Source organism: Danio rerio, chromosome 18, assembly GCF_052040795.2.
Source record: "Danio rerio strain M-AB ecotype USA chromosome 18, GRCz13ab, whole genome shotgun sequence".
NCBI classification, from domain to species: Eukaryota; Metazoa; Chordata; class Actinopteri; order Cypriniformes; family Danionidae; genus Danio; species Danio rerio.
The window spans coordinates 44,018,170-44,037,409 of NC_141038.1; the positions used below are offsets into that span (position 1 = coordinate 44,018,170).

Genomic DNA, 19,240 nt, shown 5'->3' on the forward strand with positions numbered 1-19,240 from the left:
TGCAAGACTTTAAGACTCTTAAGACCATGAGTGAAATTTTAGACTTATACAGGGCTAAATATTAAAGTTTTTTTTCTGATGGGTCGGTTACTTCTATAAATAATTTGTATAATGCTGGAAGATCATGTAAAGGGATTCATACAGTAAAAATGTCAGGCTAAATAAATAATGAAAATGAATCATTGACTTCTGCTGTTTTCATTAGTTTCAAAAGCACAGATTTCTTTACAATTTAAAATGACATCTTTGAATATTTTTCCAGCTGGAGATAATGTTGTCCTAAAAAAAAAAAAAAAAAAAAAAAAGGAAATAAACTATTTACTATATTATCCTACATACACCCTAGACACAAATGAAAAGATAATGATGACGGTTTTAATACCTTGACTTTTCCGAACAGCAGTATACCTTGAAAACGGTTATCGTTCCATGCCTACATCCTAGAGTCATACAATAGATTGAATAGATCAAGACTTGAATATCCAAAAATTTATTTAGAAAACAAATCACAAATGACAAAACAATAACAACAACAAAATTAACTCCAACATCTTTATCATTTTGTTGACCAGACAATCTCTCCAGATGATGTTAAACGTTTTCCAGCTAAACATTATTGTTTCAGCTCAAGGCATTCTGTGTATGAAGTAATAATTAATTAGCTGAAAAGCCTAATTAGCACTTTTAACACAGTTGTGTGAGTGAGTGTGTGTCCAGGAGACAGCCTGTACTTGAACAGTCGTGTTACACGTCAGCTTTATTTCCCTGTGATGAGTGGGTTCCTCAGCACCACGATGACCGAGTCGCCTCTCAGGAACATCTTGGAGATGTAGCGATCTTTGTTCACTGGCTTTGACTTCTTCTTGCCTTTGCCGCTCTTGGGCACCTCTGTCCACATTTCTTTCACATTCTCCAGAACCATATTACAATGCCTGAGAACACGAGAGAAAACAGACAACAACTTGACATGCAGCCATGTAGATGACTCACTCCAACTAAAATAATGAGTGGTGCGGACCTGAAATAACACCATCAACATGAGATATGCGCTGGAGGATGAGACTGAAACAAAATTGTTAATAAGATTTCTTTAAGACTTTTGTGAAGTGTTAGAAATGGTGAAGTATTGGGTGGGATTTAAATATATCCCCTTATACCTTAAACTGGACATCTTATGTAAATGCTTATGATGCTTATTAAGAACATGTCAAATGTATTACAATAGAGAGAGCATACTGTGTTATGAAAAAAATTGTTTATATATAGTTTATATACTATATAGTAATAGTTTATATATTATATAGTAACAGTTAATATTATGTTTATATATTATATGTTATATAGTAATAGTTTATACTATATAGTAATAGTTAATATTATGTTTATATATTATCTTATATATTAATAGTTTATATATTATATAGTAACAGTTATTATTATGTTTATATATTATGTTATATAGTAATAGTTTATATATTATATAGTAACAGTTATTATTATGTTTATATATTATATGTTATATAGTAATAGTTTATTTATTATATAGTAACAGTTAATATTATATTTATATATTATATGTTATATAGTAATAGTTTATATATTATATAGTAACAGTTAATATTATGTTTATATATTATATATGTTATATAGTAATAGTTTATTTATTATATAGTAACAGTTAATATAATGTTTATATATTATATATGTTATATAGTAATAGTTTATATACTATATAATAATAGTTAATATTATGTTTATATATTATCTTATATATTAATAGTTTATATATTATATAGTAACAGTTATTATGTTTATATATTATATGTTATATAGTAATAGTTTATATATTATATAGTAACAGTTATTATGTTTATATATTATATGTTATATAGTAATAGTTTATTTATTATATAGTAACAGTTAATATTATATTTATATATTATATGTTATATAGTAATAGTTTATATATTATATAGTAACAGTTAATATTATGTTTATATATTACATATGTTATATAGTAATAGTTTATTTATTATATAGTAACAGTTAATATAATGTTTATATATTATATATGTTATATAGTAATAGTTTATATACTATATAATTATAGTTCATATTATGTTTATATATTATCTTATATAGTAATAGTTTATATATTATATAGTAACAGTTAATTTTATGTTTATATATTATATATGTTATATAGTAATAGTTTATATACTATATAATAATAGTTAATATTATGTTTATATATTATATATGTTATATAGTAATAGTTTATATACTATATAATAATAGTTAATATTATGTTTATATATTATATATGTTATATAGTAATAGTTTATTTATTATATAGTAACAGTTAATATAATGTTTATATATTATATATGTTATATAGTAATAGTTTATATACTATTAAGTAATAGTTAATAATTATGTTTATATTAGACTTGGGCGGTAATACAGTAATATAGTATACCGCAGGATCTAAAAATAGCCACGGTGTCAGTTTCAGTACCGTTATACCGTCATAAAAAACATTGAATTTAAATAGTAGACAAGTATTCAATATTAAATATCCTTTATTTATTGCCTACAAATAAGTATGCGTGATTGTCATCACGGGACAGTGTGGAGGAGAGAGAGGGAGGGAGAGTTGAGGTGGCGAGTCGCGCACTAAGTGACCTGCAGTTTGGCAGTATTTCCGGATTCGACCGAACAAGAAGGAAGACGTGGTAAATATGAACTAGAGGTCTGCATTCCTGCTGCTGTACCGCGGGGGACAACCCGATTTCTTGTTGTGCAGGAATACATTTCCGAATATGCAATCTGCGTGTGTCACTTGGTGCTCTCTCTCGGTGTGTGTTTGTGTGTGTGTGAATGAGAGAGAGAGAGAGAGAGAGAGAGAGAGAGAGAGAGAAAGAGAGTTGCTGGGTGTTGCTTGGTTCTCTCTCTTCTTTTTCTCTCTATCTCTGTGTGTGTGTGTGTGTGTGTGTTTGAAGAAAGAGCGTCCTACGCAGAAGAATACAAACAAGACAAACAGGTGACCGCAAACCTAAGGTCGCATATACGGTATCAGTTTCTGAATGGTTTAGGCACAATTTGGTGACGCTGTCTGAGCCTTACGTCGTAATTTTGTTTATTATGCTTGGTAATACCGGATACCTGGTTAAAATAGGGAGGAGATTTGACGGTATACCGCCGGTTGGATACCGCCCAAGCCTAGTTTATATATTATATATCTTATATATTCATGGTTTATATATTATATAGGAAAAGTTAATAATATGTTTATATATTAAATATCTTATATTAAAAGTTCATATATTATATTGTAATAGTTTATATATTATATAGTAATAGTTTAGATATTATATAGTAATAATTTATATTATGTTTATATATTACATGGTAGTATTGGGAAAATATTCAGCAAAATCATTAAATAATTCAATATAATTTATTTGTAGCAAATAAAATACACATCTTAGCAAATCCTATAGCAAACAGGAGACACAAGCATAGGTTATGTTGACACAAAATGCAACTATTACTCTGCAGATACTTTGTTCAGAAAACTATTGCAACACAGATATTCAAAAGTTTAATCATATCAACACAAGCCTGTGCATGTAAACTAGGGCTGCACAATTTTAGAAAAATTTGATAGTGTGAGATTTTAATTTGCAATAAATGTTGCAATATGGGATACAGTTTTAGAAGAGAATTTAAATAGCACTGTTTGATGGTTTTCAATAGAGTCTAACAGTATTCAGGTACAGAAATTAAATTCACAGAAATTAATCACAATGTAAAAAAAAATAATTTTCTTGCTTTGCTTTGTCTCATTACTAGTGGAAATATCTAAAATTTTTGAATCAAGTAAATATAGTTTTGTTTCACTTTTACTTTGTTATTTTTTTAGCTTTGAAATGTAAACATTTGGACTAGAAACAAGCCAAAAATGATAAGAAATGCTTTATTTGCCTAAATCCTGTATAAATACAGTAATTAAACACAATTCTGTCGCTCTTGGTCAACAAAATTCTTGCATATTTTGAAATGTGACTATTGCAGATGCGAACATTGGGATATTGATGCTGACACGAAATATTGTGCAGCACTAATGTAAACAAAGCCTGCTTGCATTATTTATCACTCAAAATGACACGAGTTACCTGTCGAATGCTTTGACTCTGCCCAGCAGCTTCTTGTTGTTGCGGCAGTTGATGAGGACCTGTGTGTTGTTTTTCACAGACTGGGTGAGCACTGAAAGTGGACCGGTGTTAAACTCTTCCTCCTCTCGCTTCTGGAGCTCCTCTGGAGTCATCTCAGATTTGGGCTTGTTTAATAAACTCCTGATGAGACATTTCAACAGTTAGCATGTCTGCATAAAGGGCTAAAATTTACATCGGCCAAATTACAATTGAGGTGATTTTATATTTGCATATTTGGATTTCCTCTTAATAATAATAATAATAATTTAAGAAAAGCATTATTTCTTAATTCTAAATGGGGAAGTTATATTAGCAGTCAATGAATATCAAAGTACAACATTGTTTACAGACAATAAAATAGTGCTAATGATGTTAAGTCCTACTTGGATGCGATTTCAGACCGAATATTCAAAGTTGAAAGGTAATTAATGTAGAAAACCATGTCACAAGTTGTCACTGAATGAATATGCAAGTATAAAACCCTAGCCATGAGTACTTTAAAAAAATAGCCATGTTAATATAGGCTTACTTTTGCATACTTTTTTTTTTAAAGCAATTTTATCTCTTCATTTACATTTACATTTAGTCATTTAGCAGACGCTTTTATCCAAAGCGACTTACAAATGAGGACAAGGAAGCAATTTACACAACTAAGAGCAACAATGAATAAGTACTAAAGGCAAGTTTCAGGTCTGTAAAGTCTAAGAAGGGAAGTGTTAGTAGTTTTTTTTTTTTTTTTTTTTGTACAGTTAGTGTGATAAGACAATTGAAGACGCTGCAACTAAACCTATGACCATACACCACTTTCTTAACCCTGTTTATCGTCTGTGGACAGAACCTCGAAAGGCTCTTGGAGATACTGGGGATTGAACCCAGGACCTCATACATGCAAAGCATGCGCTCTACCACTGAGCTACATCCATTCACACTGCAATAGTAACATATTTAAATTGAGGAGAAGTAAAATTTAAATTGACACATTCATTCAGAGACAACATGTGACACAGTCCCTATAATATTTACATTGAGGTAAAGTTGGTTTTATATTCTACATTGGGAAATCATATTAGCAGACAGCCAATGACTATCAAAGTACAACTTTTTCACACACAGTCAATGAAATACTGCTAATGTTGTTTTGAAGTCATATATGCTGTATTAGACAGAATATTCACAGTAGCATGGAAAGGAACCTGAACTAGACGCTAAGGTGGTTCACTAAATGAAACTGCTCCCGGATTATTTAAAGTAATTTTTAAAATGCTATTTTTCTTATGTCAGCGTCAAAGATTCATGTAAACTTTAAATCTTTAAACAGATGCCAGTTAGGTCGCTCCATGCAAATGAACGGAAGTGCGCATCCGCGGAGGTATGACAAACTTCACAGCGTGTGTAAATATCATCCCCGGTGAACACGGTGAAGATGAGCAGCGAGGAGACATCTGATAAACAAGATGAGCAGGAACCACAAAAAACACTCGACTTGAGCAGGATTTTGAGCAGCTCTCTAGCGCATGATCACAGCAGTAAAATTTGTATCCGAGCAAGTCTTTGACAGTGTAATAAGGCTTAACGTTATAGCCTTTCTCTTTCGTGCGTTATGTTATGAATAACTTCACATGAATCTGTGTGCTGAGGATGTATGCATTATTTATGCACTAAAACAGGGGTTAAAGAAAAAAAAAAAATCCTGAGCCTGAACTTTTTTCTTTGGGGGTGGCGGGGCTGGAGAGAAACTGCACAGAAGGACTTCAAATACTGACAATAATAAACAAAATAAAGTAACAAGAGCTTAAAGTGCTTAAAAAAACTGGTAAACTGAGACTGAAACAGACTCTCTCAATGATTATGCTTTGCAGCACTTATTTAAAAGTAGTATTGCCAATTAAAGTGTTTTTTTGTAAACAATAACAAGTGCTTAAACAAGTGCCATTATCACTTCATCTTTCATTTTTTCTGGGTTGTAAGCAAAGTCCTGCAAACTCTTTCTTTTTAAGACATTTGGACGAGAAGATGAAGCTGGTACAGTGAAGGAGGCTGAGGGTTTGCTCTGTCCAATCATGTTTTTTCTTCCGTCAAATAAAAACAGCAGGCTACCTCAAATTGATCTTTCCGCAGGAAATATGCATTTAATCAATGCTCCGCTGTTATTATCATTTCACCAAACCTCTGTCAACATCTTTAATAAATGTCATTGGATTAAAGATTATCTCTTATGATTATGACTTATTTCCTCCATCTCACTTGTTGTTCATGTGTGCGCACGCTCTGTGTGTGATGAAAGAAAATGACAATGAACTTCAAGGCTCATATGTTGACTTTTTGTATAATAATTTTGTTGTTTAAATATGATATTGCCTTAATTTGCGTACATGTTTTATACGCTGTAAAATGAAAGCCTCAGTTTGGTGCGGAGTTATCATTATGCAAAAATCAAGAAGAATTTTAGATGTTCGATTCGTGGATTATGTAGGCTATTTTAAAAACTGATATTACATAAGAACTAATAATAACTGTAATTTTCCAAATGAAAAACGGTTCATTTGTTGGTTGTAGACTACACTAAATCATCAACAGCGTGTTTGTTAATTTTATAACAAGGCTCCATGCAGTACAAAAAAGTCGCAGGTGTTAGTAAACCATTCAACAGATGCCCCTCTCAACGCAAAAAGCTCGTACACTGTGATCGACCCCTGATGCAGCCAACCTTTAAAAATTTATCAAATAATATTTTTTTAATTGTTTAACTGATACCATTAATCGGTTACAAACGCACCCTTTTAGTTAACGGTTAATCGATTATTTTGAGCATCCCTAATTAAACCGCATGCGCAGGCTCTAAAATACATAGAGGTAAAGTTGGTTTTATATTCACACATTCGTTCATTTAGCAGTCCATATATTGTATACCATGTAACTTGAACTGAATATTCGATCGGAATTAGCATGCAAGTGTGACTTGAAAACAACATTAACACTGTTTATTTGACTGTGAACAATGTTGTACTTTGATAGTCATTTGCTGCTATTATGATTTCCCTATTTAGAATTTGCAATGAAAACTTTTCTGAAATCATATTATTAAGGGGAAAGTCCGAATGTGCGAATATAAAACCAACCTTACCTCTATCAAAAATACTATTATTTTTCCTTCACACATGCATGATCCGGCACGGTGCCGGAATACTTTAAGCCCTGCTAAAATATCTGCTATTGCTACATTCTTACTAGAAAGTGCCGTGATCAATGTATTGACTGCATTTATTTAGCAGTAAAATGAGTCTGGGTGCTAATGTTGCATTGTTTGTGTTAATGAATTATTTAGCCTGACATGTTTACTGCTCAGAAAAAAATTATAAATCTTTAAAAAAAAAAAAAAAAATATATATATATATATATATATATATATATATATATATATATATATATATTGTTTTCAAAGGTGAAAAAGTTTTCGTTTTTTTTAGTGATCAGAATACCGTGATACCATGAAGTTTTTAGCCAAGGTTATCATACCATCAGAAACTGATACCGGCGCATGTGTATAAGGAAATGAACAATGTGTTAAATTTTTTAACTCTTTGTGGCCTTTTCCATCTTCACAAATGTAGAGTTATTCTGTGTCTGCCTAATTTTAGAACATTTTGTATTGACTTTAAACTTTACCTTCAAGTTATCAAATCCCTTTTGGTACGCCTAATTAACATTCATAATAGTCTAAGTATAGTTTGAGATATTTATGTTTTAATTCTTTTGAGATTTAACAATTTAACTATATATATATATATATATATATATATATATATATATATATATATATATATATAGTTATAATATATATATAATATATATAGATATATAGTTATAATATTTGTTTTTCTTTCATGTACTGTTTTTTCTATATCCCTTGGATCATTTTTGTTACTAGATGTACAATGAATATATATAATTTGAATTCAGGTCACACAATATTAGCACAAATTATTGTTTTATGTATTCTCTGCTATTTGTGTTAATTAAAAAAGAGCTACAACCATACTGATAAAAGCTAACGCTTATAATTTACACAATGACTGATAATAAGGAGCGCAAACACAAAATCACAACTTACGTTAAATTAAAACGAGACGGAAAAACAGGCAAATTACCAAAACGAAGCTGGCAAAATTAACATATTTCCATATATTCATCGAGGAACACAGTAGAAATCAGCACAATAGATGTTCATTGCGGCTGCTAACATTAGCTTCAGTCTTGCTTAATGAGTTCTACAGTCGATATTAAGGTACAAACTGGGCATTTCAGTCTAAACAGTGCTGCTAAATACTTTATCATAACATATTGTGTGCAGAAAAGTGAACTTACATGTTTTTGTGTGTTTCGGCTTCTCAGCTCTGTTCAATGAAGCTAAATGAAAGCAGCAACACGCAGGCGCTTCACGTTTCCACAACGTTCAAAATCACTTCCGGGTCTTCACCGCCTAAGCAGCACTTATAAGTTCCGTTTCCGGGTTTACAGCTAATGTAAAAATATAAACGTGTTTTTAAGTTTTATATATACTTTCATTTGGTAAACTGACATTAATAATGTAGATGATAAAAATAGTTCATCTTTTTTTTAGATTTCAGCGCAGAAAAAAACTCAAATTCCACCATTAAAACCATTATTTTTATCATTATTTTTTACATCAATATGCTTTTAACGGCATATTGGCCGAAACCTGTTATAATACATGGTTTAAAGTATTAATAAATTCTGAAAAAGGTAAGAGGTGGGTAGATTACTTACAAATTGTAACAATTAGTTTGTTTCTGAATTGCAAGCATAATAAGAATCACATTCAAACTTATGAAGTGTTTATAGCCTACTTTAAATATTTTCTTCAGGGTTTTCAACACTGGGATTTGTAAAGGACCTGCAGGAAGTATGGAGAATTGGTGAAAAACTAGTAAGTAATTACATTTTAAAAAGCCACAAAAAAGTGTGAATATTATATAGGCAAGGCAAGTTTATATAGAGAGGGATTTGTATTTGTTTACATTAATATCATGTGATCAGTAGTCAACATCAACAGCACAACAATAGGATAAAGAAAATTAAAATACAAAGAGAAAACAAATGCAGTGAGGTTTTAAAAAAATAAAATATGAGAGGAAACAAATGCAGATAAAAAGAGACCTTCAATGGATATCGTTGTAAACTATGTTGTTACAATAAAATGTCAAGCATTGTGTTTGAGGAATTTTTTAATGCTTTTGTTCAGTTCTTTAATCTTTCCTATTAGAACTTCTCTAAACCAGACAAGTAAAGTTGATTTGAATAATTTTAAGTACACTGTCTACATCATGAGTACAGTGAACTCATTGTCATGTTCAAGAAACCAGTCTGAGATGATTCGTGCTTCATGACATGGCGTGTTATCCTGCTGGAAGTAACCATCAGGAGATGGGTACACTGTGGTCATAAAGAGATGGACATGGTCAGCAACAATACTCAGGTAGGTTGTGGCATTGACACGATGCTCTGTTAGTACTAATGGGCTCAAAGTGTGCCAAGAAAATATCCCCACACCATTACACCACCACCACCAGCCTGAACTCTTGATACAAGGCAGGATGGATCCATGCTTTCATTTTGATGTTTAATGTCGCACACTTGGCATGTGGTGTAATGGAAAATTTGCATCATGCATGTGCAGCCGACAAATCTGCAGCAACTGCGTGATGCTATCATGTCAATATGGACCAAAATCTCTGAGGAATATTCCCAGTATCTTGTTGAATCTATGCCACAGATTAAGGGAGTTCTGAAGGTAAAAGGGAGTCCAACACCTAATAAGGTGTACCTAATAAAGTGACCGGTTATAGGTATATTAACATAAAGCAATAAGCTATCAAATTCAATGAAGTAATTCAAAATTTGAAATGGAAAGTGACGGTTTGAGACATTTTGACATGTACATTGGATTCCAGAATAAGTGTCTGTGGTAAGGCTACTCTCTGCAGGACATGTGACTGATGAATGCCTGCTGCTCTCTTCCATAACTTTCAAACTGGCACATTTGACATCTAAACAATTTATTATCTTAAAAAGTAATAATGATATGTAACACAACAGCAGTATCTGCCACATTATCTTGAGTTCAGCTTTCTGCCATGACACTTGCAGAGATAAATAAATTCTGTAAGTGGAGTGACACAAAAGTAAAGCAGTTATCGCTAGAATATCACACGGCTCTCAGACTCAAGAACCAGAAATAACTGTTGTATAGATAAATTGATTAACGCAAGGTTTTATTTTCCGTTTTATTTGCTGTCATAAAATGAATCAGTGCTATCAGATGATCGGCCTCAAGTGCTCATGTAGATGTAGAGATAACAGAAGAATGTGTCTGGCCTCTTAGCCGTGGTGTGGGGTAATATTCGCAGGGCAGGGGTCAAGTCTGTAGACCAAACAGACATCTCTTTGTTATGTGTCGTGACTGACAGCGAAGACAGCAGTATGATGGCGAGAGGGACAAAGACGCGTGTCTGTATGGTGCTCAGGCTCCAGAGGATTGGCTTTCTGCTGAGAGACAGGCGGGCGCCCGCGGACCACAATCCCACCCGGGTGATTTCACAGGGTTCTGAGTTTGCCAGGGATAATCGCACGCTATAGTGTGGAGATTGGAGGATCATGTCTGTGGAATTGGTTTACAAAGCTTAACTACAGTTAGGAAATGCACACCGAGTGCGGAGTCTTTCAGGTACATCGGCTTATGTTTTCACCTCTCCAGATCACTTCCTTCCTCTCAGACCGGTTCCTCTCTCGACTTCCACCCTGAGTTTTACAAGCGCTTCTTACAAAACAGAAACAAGAGCATGGAGTCTAATCGTGATCCAAATTTCTCAGTGTGTGGTTCTGCTTAAAATGTCAGACTGTGTGTGGCTTTAATTAAGGGAAATTGTGGTCTAATAAGTCTATCTCACATGGCATCCTCAAATTGGGATTTTAATGTATGTAATTACATTTTAAAATCTATATTTTTTCTAACATTTCTGAAACTCTTTCGAAAGGATAGTTCATCCCAAAAAATGAACATTTACTCTTACCCTTGAGAAGTTCTAAACCTGTTTGAGATGCTTTCTTCTGTTAAACACAAAATAAGATATTTTGAAAAATGAACACTGGACATCCATTGACATCCATTGTAGGAAAGGAAATTAGGTAATGAATACCAGTTTCAGATGTTCTTTAAATATTACAACCCCAAATCAGAAAAACTTGGGACAATATAGAAAAAAGAAAGTCGTGATTTCCAAATTTACTTTGACTTATATTTCATTGCAGACAATATGAACAAAATATTTCATGTTTTGTCTGGTCAACTTCATTTTATTTGTAAATATACGTTTTTTCCTGTCATTCAGACCTGCAACACATTCTAAAAATCTTGGGACAGGAGCAATTTAGGGCTAGTAATCAGGTAAATTGGTTAAATAATTATGTGATTTGAAACAGGTGATGTCAACACGTCCTTTTTCTTGTCACTTCTCACTTTATGTACACTTCAAGCTACTGTAGCCAAAATAAATTCCTTGTAATGCACACTTGGCAATACAACTGTTTGTAATTATGAATTGGTACAAAAGCAGCACCCAAGTAAGGTCTAATCCTTTACGAGCAGAAATAAGCTGAGAATCATTTGTCAACAAATACTTGAGAAAAATTATTAAAATGCAAAATAAAAACAATGTTCCTCAAAGAAATATAGGAAGATATTTGGATATTTCACCTTCAACATCATTAAAAGATTCAAGGAATCTGGAGGAATTTCTGTGCATAAAGGACAAAGGCTCAAGCCTAATCTGAAAATCTGTGATCTCCGATCCCTAAGGTGGCACTTCATAAAGAATTGTCATTCATCTATATGCAATATCACCACATGGGCTCATGAATACTTTGGCAAACCTTTGTCAAGAACCACAATACATAGTTACATCCACAAATGCCAGTTAAAACTGTACTGTGCCAAAAGGAAGACCTATATCAACAGTGTCTGGAAGTACCTTTGACTTCTCTGGGCTTGGAGACATCTGTGATGGACCATCACACAGTGGAAACATGTACTGTAGTCAGATGAATCAGTATTTCAGGTATTTGTTGGGAGAAATGGATGCCATGGGCTCTGGACCAAAGAAGAAAAGGATCATCCAGACTGTTACCGGCATTAAGTATAAAACCAGGGTCTATCAGGTTGTGCCAGTGCCCTTGACAAAGATTAAAAGAGGAAAGAGTATACAGGTACTTGACTGGCCAGCCTGCAGCCCTGACCTGTCTCCTATAAAGGATGTGTTGAGCACTCTGAAGCACAAAATGCAACAACGGAGACGTTATACTGTTGCCCACCTCAAGACTTGTTTGCAGGCGGAATGAGACAAAATTACACCTGAAATACTTCATCACTTGGTGTCCTCAATCCCTAAATGCGTTTTAAGTGTTCAGAAAAGGAATGGCAACATTAATGCTTAACTGTTTACAAACCTTTTTTTAAACGTGTCGCAAGAACCAAAATTGGAATATGTGACATTTTGAAAAAAATAAGGGAATAATTAAAAATCAAGAGGAAAACATTGAATATTGTTTGTTGCATTGTCCTGCAATGAAATACAAGTCAAAATACATTTGGAAATCACTTCTTTCCTTTTTTATTTGCGTTTTCCATACTGTCCCAGCTTTTTATGATTTGGGGTTGTATCTTCTATTGTGTTCAACAGAAGAAAGAAACACAAACAACAAGTGAAGAATGAGTAAATGATGACAGTATTAAAATTGTGGGTGAGCTATTACTTTAGGTATGGGGTATCTGGGGCACCAGCAGGGTTTTATCCCTAGGCACGCACAAATTCAGCAGCGCCCCGCCCCCTTCCCTCAATAATGTCAAGAAACACTGATGCTTACTGTCAAAGACAATATTTAAGGGCATTCATTATGACATTATTCATAATCGTAATATTTTGTTGAAATCTAAATGTAATAAAAGCACATCAGCACTAAGGAAAAATCAGATGATCAAGACGTAATCTTTAAAATTATGACATATTAAAAAATTTGCAAATATATGACAGAAGATTGCGAGACAATACAAACAGTGAAGCATTAATTAAATCCTTACTTTCCATTGACCGAAAATCATCCTCCTGCCCAGTAAAGTGGACAGGCTCAAACAAAAATATAATTCGTAGATTTTTCTTGGAAAAAATACATTTTTCAAATGAATTTCATATATAGTTTGTCTCTTCGTTTAAATATTTTTCTTGGTCAGTTATCTTCTAAATAAAATAGAAAAAACGAATAACATTTGACGTGACGGGCTTCAAAACAAATCCGCTATGCTTCAACAATGTTGAATCATGAACTGGATTGTTAAATAAAATAATAATCTAGCCTAAATAAAATTAAAGTGAAATATTCCATTTCTGAGAAGCCTATATTAAACTGTTTTCCATGTTGGGCCTGTCAATTACAATTTAATCAATTTAATCAAATAATTTGAATAAGCAGGACAGGCGTTTACAATTTTAGCAACAGCATTGAACATGTTCCCCCATCACCTCAGTGGAACAAACTCGATAGGAAGGGTGATAAACTCAGAAACTCGTTGTTAGAATGGAGATGTCTGCTTATTATGGCAGTCTGTCAGATAAAATAGTTTAAAACACATTGAATGGTTCCGTTCCATGTGAGGAGGCTGCGCAGCAGCTGGATCTGATCTGTCTGATGAAAGAGACGGTTTCCCCGGCTCAGGTGCTGATGAGACTGCGGTCTCCACTCCGTGATGGGGATCAGTATTTTTCTCTTTAGTTTTAGGCCTTTGGTAAATGTCTTAATTAAGTTTATCTGTTTTAAAGAGCATTTAACCATTTTGAACCTTGTTTTTAACAATAGCTATCTGATTTGTAATTGTTAGTGTGCAGAAAAACCGCTAGAAAAACTAAAGCCAACAGATTTCTTTACCCATCTCCCACCATGCAATACACGCTTTAAAACACACACCTTTATTTGTTGTCATTCTGTCTTGCTTTGTCAATATATAGTACTGTATACTGTTTAATAATCAATTTAAATTCTGTAATGAATAAATAAATAAATAAATAAATAAATAAATAAATAAATTAATTAAATAATTAATTAAAAAGCGCCATTAATTTTCACCCTCTTATGGTAGGTACATACAGTGCTTACAGCCATACGACTGCAGGCGCCACTGTGGGGTATGACCTAGCTGTACTTTATTAAGGTGGTTTACGAAGACATGCCTTGTGTCCTCATAACTCAAAGTGCTTAAATATAATATTTAACGGGGTCTTATCACATTCACAGATTTCCTGTGAGGGTTGGATTTAGTAGTATAGGGACATAAGAGGTTTTTACTGTACAAAATACATGTCAATGAAGAGTCCTCAAAAACCACCAATATCAATGGGAGTGTGTGTGTGGTCTCACCAGCTGGTTTCAGTGAATGCCTACTCTTCCATCCTCAAGCAGTCACAGAGAGAAGTAGCCTATATTCATAAAAAATTGATTTATATCTCAGCTGTTTGTTTTGCAGGCTGTACAGTGTGATCGAGGGCGTATAAACCATTACTCATGCCTGTCAAAGAGAGGATGTTATTTATTGCACAAATTAAAGGAAAATAGTATCAACTTACAGCAGCCTTTGGGCTTCTCCTCACCTGTCTGTATGTTTCCTCTCGCTCTCGCTCTTCATTTCCGGCCCTCGTTCCCCTGGAGAAATAAGTACACTTATCTCTTGCATCAGAGATTGCAGTTTGCCAACAGTTTTTTCAGTAAGTTAACAGACAGTACAGTAACACTGACAACACTAGTGTTCACCACAGTGTGTATAGTATGTGTTGCGTCCTCATAATGATATCTTTTTATGAAGAAGTCAGTAAATCCTAAATCTGTATGGGTTTACTATATGACAATACAAATCTAAAAGTATTATTTATAAATTTCCCTTCAGCTTAGTCCCTTTATGTATCAGGGGTTGCCACGGTGGAATGAACCACCAACTATTCCAGCATATGTTTTATGCAGCGGATGCTCTTCCAGCCACAACCTTATATTGGAAATCACCAATACACTTTCTCATTCACACACACACCAATTTTTGTTTTACTCAGTTAACCTATACTGCTTGTCTTTGCACTTTGGACCCGGAGAAAACCCACATGAACTCAGGAAAAATATACAAACTCCAAACAGAAATGCCAACTGGCCCAGGCGGGACTCGAAACAGCGACCTTCTTGCTTTGAGGTGACAGTGCTAACCACTGAGCGCCTTATACTATATAAACTGAATATTTCATGTTATTATGTTTATATATAATTATATATTATGTAAATTTAGCTGCACTAAAAATAGTTAGATTATATACATGTTTGTGCGTGTGTGTAAGAACTTTACTGTTGTGTAATTGAGATTATCAATCACATATTGTTGCTTTTTTATTGGTGTGACTGATTCTATTTTCTTGAAGAATAGTTGACTCAAAAATTACAATTCTCTCACACCCCATGATACCTGTTTGTGTTTTTTTTCTTTTGTTGAACACAAAGGAGTACATATGGAGAGAAAAAACAGCCTATAAGTTTTATATAGGCCTATGTTTTGTTCCTACATTGCATGTCTTTTCCCTAACATACTTCAGAAAGATCTTGTTTTTTGTTCAACAGCAGACATTCATAAAAGTGTGTATAAAAAGTCTTAAAAGTAAATGGAGGATTTTGTTTTCAGTTTTGGGTTAACTGTGCCTTTAATCACTTCGGATTAAATTCAGCTTAATGTACGTAAACTTAAAGTAAATGTAAACATCATGCTTGAACTGACATAACAAGAACATCAGAACAAAATCCAAGGGATCATAGATCTTTTAAAAAAAGGTCAATAATATACACAGTAAAAACGATAAACACATACTCATACAAGCTTATCATTAGACAGAAAGGGAAAATAGTATTAATAATCATAAATTAATAATAATACAATTACTAAATTACTTACTCCCAGGGCCATTTAATATCGAAGTACATAGCCGCACCATTTTGGTTTTATGAGGTGGGTCAATAGCCCAATGCTGAACCCCTAACCTGGAGGACCAGGATATACACACATACACTACAGACAATTCCATTAATTTTCTTTTCAGCTTAGTCCCTTTATTAATCAGGAGTCGCCACAGAATGAACCACCAACTTATCTAGCCCTTCCAGGCTGCAGCAAGCAGGATGAGGTGAAAGAGGTTATAAAGTACACTGTTCCCTTTGAAGATTTACCCATGCATCAGCAGGCAGTTTTTGTTATGTTTATTATTGAATATAGGCTGAGTGAACAGTGTATTGAATAAGCTAAATTGGCTGTAGTGTATGAGTGTGTGTGAATGAGTGTGTATGGGTGATTTCCAATATTGGGTTGTGGCTGGAAAGGCATCTGCTGCATAAAACATTCTGGAATAGTTGGCAGTTCATTCCACTGCTAAAACCCCTGATAAATAAGGGATTTATGCGAAGAAAAATAAATGAATGTATAGTGTATTTTTTAGAACTCAACAAATATCTTTATGGACAGTATACAGAAATTAAATTGAGATTAAAGTATTTATTTATTTATTTATTTATTTATTTATTTACTTATTTCATACATATGGCTTTTGTGTTTTATAGAATATGAGTTGATAAAAATATTGGACGTGCGTAGATAGATAGCATTTTGATTGAATTTAGTGGGCCGCTCTGGCCCAAAATGCCAGGGCCGATTTTTTGCCCCAGTCCAGCCCTGCTTCCAGCAGCAACCCATCACTGGAAACACCCATACATTTATTCACACACATACACTACAGACAATTTAGCTTACCCAATTCACCTGTACCGCATGTCTTTTGGACTGTGGGGGAAACCAGAGCACCGGAAAGAAAACTCACATGAACACGGGGAGAACATGCAAACTCCACCCAGAAACGCCAACTGACCCAACCGAGGCTCGAACCACCAACCTTCTTGCTGTGGGGCGACGGTGCTACCCCAAAAAGGAAATTAATTAAATTACAGTGACGCAAATAAACATGTTTTTTATCTTCTGGTTAGCAGGTTGCGCGTTCAAAGCATGTTGAGGTAAAAAGCTCTTTTTTGCAAGCTGTTTAAAGTGTTGAGGCGATGCAAGTCGATATAAACCATGATTGAATTAAAAAGCAGCCAATTATGCGTCATGATTCCATGATTCACACCATTTGTTTACAGCTGAATTATCCGGCGTGAAATCCCACAGGACCTCGTGGCGCAACGGTAGCGCGTCTGACTCCAGATCAGAAGGTTGCGTGTTCAAATCACGTCGGGGTCAAATTCTTTAATCTTACCGTCTGTTAAAGTGCTATGGACAGGATTTTCTATCTAAATGACGGCGTAATTAGTTATAGGATTCCACACTCTCATAAGTCAAGTTTGGTTCCTGATCAGAGTATTATTATTGTAATCAAAAATAGGCTACTGGTCTGAGGTATGGTTCTTTGTCATTGTATAACTAATCCATCCATCTATCTATCTTGTAACTGCAAGTCTAAATAAAACAAAAAACGTATTTTTTGTCAAATTGAAAAGTACTACCTAAAAACAGAGTTCCACACAATCTATTTGTATTGGAACAACATGAAGGCGTTAAGTTAACTTACATAAAGCTCTAAACATAAACATAAAGCTCTACTGGGGAGCTCCCCCTCCAAAACAAAAATAAATAAATAAAACTATATATATATATATATATATATATATATATATATATATATATATATATATATATATATATATATATATATATATATATATATATATATATATATAATTACAAATATAACAGTATTATTATTATTATTATTATTATTATTATTATTATTATACAAATTGTGTTTTAAATAAATAACAGAAATTAATCCTAAATGTAAATCTAAACACAACTTGAGTGATGATAATTTAATAAATGTTTTGCATGAATATTAATTTAATTTGAATGAAATTATCTAGACAATTCTTTATCCAAATCCCAGCATTAGTTCATTCAGAAATAACAGTTTGTTGGTAAAAACCTCTAAAGCCAGTAACCTTTGACAGCAAAACCCGCTACATCCAGAAATAGAACCAACTTACCTCAAAACTTATTATAAGAAAAGATAACAATGTACAGTCGGAAGTGTAACATGCATTTATAAAATTTTTTTTGCAGCAACGCTACTTTGAATGAGTCCGATTTACTAAACATTAAACTGCAACTCTGTTTCACGAAAGACAGTTAAGATGCCGTTCTTTTATCCCACATGGATGCTATGAAGATAAACAAGAGACCAAGACCTCAAGGATGCTGAGAATGAATGAACGACAGCTTTTAAAATTATCTGAGCGACATCCTATTTTTGCCTTGTGTTTTATTTGCTAATTTAAACCAGTTTTTTTAAAGACAATATAATGTATACATTATTTTTATTACTTAATATCATATTACCAATACCTATGATAAGCTTTTTATATTAATGGGCAATGCACAGATATTGATGTTTCTCAATGTTTTACACTACATTATTTGAATCTACCAAGCTTAGTTTACAATGTTTGTAATGTTTACAATGTTCTACTTACATTAAATCCTAAATATCAGAAATGACAACAGATTGTTAAGACTGAATTAATGTCAGTGGTAATGTTATTGCACTTTACAGATTTCATTCATTCATTTTCCTTCTGCTTTGTCCCTGGTTTATCGCAGCGGAATGAACCGCCACTTACTTGGCAGATTTATATATTTTTAATTTTAGGTGTTTAATGTTTGGTAAAATAATTTGTAATTGCATCATTAGTGATTTTCAACTAATTACAATGTCCTGTCTCAATAGGTGGATTTAGAGGTTTTTGCAAAAAAAAGCACAAGTGGATTTAGCTGGTTTTCATGCAAAAGAAAGTCTGAATGTCTAAAGTTACATTAAAAAAAGTATGAT

General features: G+C 33.2%; 1 protein-coding gene and 2 non-coding genes across 3 annotated transcripts; 1 reads left to right on the top strand and 2 right to left on the bottom strand.

Moving 5' to 3' along the window:
- Positions 1-474: 474 nt before the first annotated feature.
- On the bottom strand, positions 475-8,672 carry snrpd2 (small nuclear ribonucleoprotein D2 polypeptide). Its single transcript, NM_001017582.1, has 3 exons — positions 8,583-8,672; positions 4,179-4,358; positions 475-932 (listed from the first exon to the last, which is right to left on the bottom strand). Coding segments are annotated over exons 1-3 (357 nt in total). The 5' UTR covers positions 8,585-8,672; the 3' UTR covers positions 475-757.
- trnaa-ugc (transfer RNA alanine (anticodon UGC)) lies at positions 5,069-5,138 on the bottom strand. Its single transcript has one exon. It is a non-coding gene; the product is annotated as a tRNA-Ala (tRNA).
- Positions 8,673-17,526: 8,854 nt separating the features above from the next.
- Positions 17,527-17,598, top strand: trnaw-cca (transfer RNA tryptophan (anticodon CCA)). The gene has a single exon. It is a non-coding gene; the product is annotated as a tRNA-Trp (tRNA).
- Positions 17,599-19,240: the final 1,642 nt, after the last annotated feature.